General features: G+C 31.7%; 1 protein-coding gene across 1 annotated transcript in view; it reads left to right on the forward strand.

Moving 5' to 3' along the window:
• LOC108721413 (lysosomal aspartic protease) overlaps window positions 1-1,239 on the forward strand; it is a 7,256-nt gene extending 6,017 nt beyond the window's left edge. Inside the window, exon 8 of the mRNA XM_018445956.1 lies at window positions 1,081-1,239. Within this exon, the coding sequence (XP_018301458.1) occupies window positions 1,081-1,239 (159 nt within the window). The remainder of the gene's footprint in view (window positions 1-1,080) is intronic.
• The last annotated feature ends 1,690 nt before the right edge of the window (window positions 1,240-2,929 follow it).

Genomic DNA, 2,929 nt, shown 5'->3' on the forward strand with positions numbered 1-2,929 from the left:
CGCTGCCTGAGCCGCATCTCAGGCCCTGTTTATCCGTGCGAGGAGCACATCCTGCTACATTATTAGAAGTTCAAGTTGAATGCATTGCGCATATACGCACTGTCTGAGCCGCTCGTCAGACATCGTAGTAATGACGTCTGCTAAGCACCGCCTGAGAACCTTCGTCAGGCATGAAATGAGCGAGGCATCACGTTTGATGCTTGCTAGAACGCTTTGAGCGTTCGAAGGTAATCTGAGCCAATTCATCAGATTCGCACAGGCGGGAGCAACCCGCCGCCCGAGATTTAACGTCAGGCACATGAGAGAAAAGAAAAGGTCACGTTTAAGAAGGATGCGTCAAGCGACATTCCGACTCTGTGTAACATAACCCTTAATACTGGAAGGCCGCGTCCTTCCATACTCACGATGGTTTTACTGCCCTCGATAGAATCCTGTGATACTGCTGAATCTCCCCGACTCGATCACGATGCTACCGTGCACAGGCTAACACCACAACCCTCTGGAATCGACTCTTTTTGCAGTGACAACCTTTCACTCACCACAATAACGGAAAACCGTTGCGAAGAGAGCGCTCTGTCAAAGCGGCGGTCACGCAAGCTGCGCCCTCGCGTGACGCTACACTCAACTGACTCAGCCTTAGATAATTACGAGACAGTCTTGAATGCGCGATTAACCAGGCGATATTTGATTACTGAACAGTTAGTAAACCAGTTAACCAGTTTTACGTGATCAGGAAAAGTTCGATTTATTATGACTATATAAATTCATAAGATCTATCTTTACGTTACATAAAACAAAGCGAGTAATTACTGAACAGATATAATATTTAGATATAATATTTAGATATAATATTTAGATATAATATTTAGATATAATATATATTTCTTAGAGTAAAAGGTATGTAACGATGGGAGTGTATGAAGGACTCATAATTTGCCTAATATCGATTTTATTGTAGGTGGTTTTAGAAAACTCAGACTCTCTAGTGAAGATTATATTATTAGGGTAAATATCTTCAAATGTGTGGCGGTTTAAATTTTCTTAGAATCGAAATATCATGCCATATTTGATTCGTTGTAGGAAATATATAACAATGAGATGGTGTGTATGAGTGCCTTCGTGAGTGAGTATCAGAATGAAGGTAATTCAACGTGGACTTTGGGCGATGTATTTCTACGTCGGTTTTATACCGAGTTCGACATGAGGCATGACCGGATAGGATTCGCCTGTGTGAAATAATAAGAAATTCGTTTCTCTTCATAGTTTTTACAGATGAATGTTGAAAGATCTAAACTACACACAATAATAGGCGAATTATTAAGATAAAGTTTATGGAACACACAATAATTCCTATGTTTATTACTTTATGAATTTTTGTGATTGTATGTACGGTTCTTAGATATTATGTGATATTTCCGAAAATCACAACAGAAATGTACATATAATATTATTTTTATTAATGATTTAGTACAATCTATTCGTTTAGTATAATATTGTGTTATGACATGATATTATGAATATATTGAAATCTATTAAAATAAAGTATACATTCCTGTCATATATTGTAGATATGTTGATTTCATACCGACCCTTCTTAATTTTACTTAAATATAATAATTCAGAAAGTACTACTTCATATATCATAAACATTTGTCTTTTATATAATATAAGTATCATTGTTAATATTTTTATTATAAATATTATAATTTTAAAAACTTACAAGTACAAGGAACTATCACAGATAATGTTGAATAAAATACAAAGAAGAAAGATAATTGGATAGATGCATGTAAGAATTGGAATTTTTCAGCATTAAGATCGCTTTTAAAATACAGAAATTGATCTTAATACAATATCAATGCGCAGTGCCAATGTCTAGCTCAATAATAATAAAAAAAAATAGTTAGAACAGTAATAGTCAATTATTCCGCAGGATGTGTCATGCAGCATTTTCTCATTTTTCTCCCAAGAATTAATTTATAAAAGAAAGAGTTCAAGATTTTAAATAAATTGTATACATAAAATCGATTTTTTAATTCAAAATTAATATTTTCGGGATTTTGTTGTTTATTCTATTTTTGTATCATTCCCGTTTTTCTTATTTTTATATAGGTAGTTCTCGGATCTAGAAGCAACCCAGACAGCACACAATATTTATAAAATATTTATAAAATATTTATAAATATTTATAAGATTTATTTTAAATATTTTGTAAATATTTTTGTGATCTTAGATTGCACAGATTATAAACATTTATTATAAATAATATTTATTGTGAATGTGATAGTAAATGCCATGAACATACTTAATGAGACATTATAATCTAATTGTAAGTAAAAAATACTTATTAGAAATATTTATTTATATTTGTCATAAACACTACATAAAATATTTAATCTATATTTTAATAATATTTCGAATAAAGCTTTATATACAATATGTATGAAATATCTATATAACATTTCAAAAAATGAATATTAATAAATATTTATCATAAATATTCTGTGCTGTCTGGGAAATTGACCGATTAGTTTTACAATGAAGACTATAAGCGCAACTATTTTCCATTATGAGAAAGTGAAAGCTAAACGAAAGCTGTTTCAACAATATCACCTTAATATCTTTCTTTCTTACGGTTTTCTTACCTATCCCGTGCGTTATCTCTGCGAGAATGTCGTTCAAGATTTAAAAATCGAACCAGTCTGTGTCATCTGTGAAATAATATGTCTTTTATTCATTGGTATAATAGCCAATCTTTGCGGGTAATATAGATACGATTCTGTCAATTTGATCATTGTCCTTGATTTAATAAGATTTTAATATATTCACTTTTGATTTTGAATTGGTATTCCCTATACACGCAGCATTCATCGAATTGAAAATAACTTTAGTGAGATTCATATTAACGTATAATAAATCAACCTAACTA

This window comes from Mycetomoellerius zeteki, unplaced genomic scaffold, assembly GCF_001594055.1.
Source record: "Mycetomoellerius zeteki isolate Tzet28-1 unplaced genomic scaffold, Tzet1.0 scaffold172, whole genome shotgun sequence".
Classification (NCBI taxonomy): domain Eukaryota; kingdom Metazoa; phylum Arthropoda; class Insecta; order Hymenoptera; family Formicidae; genus Mycetomoellerius; species Mycetomoellerius zeteki.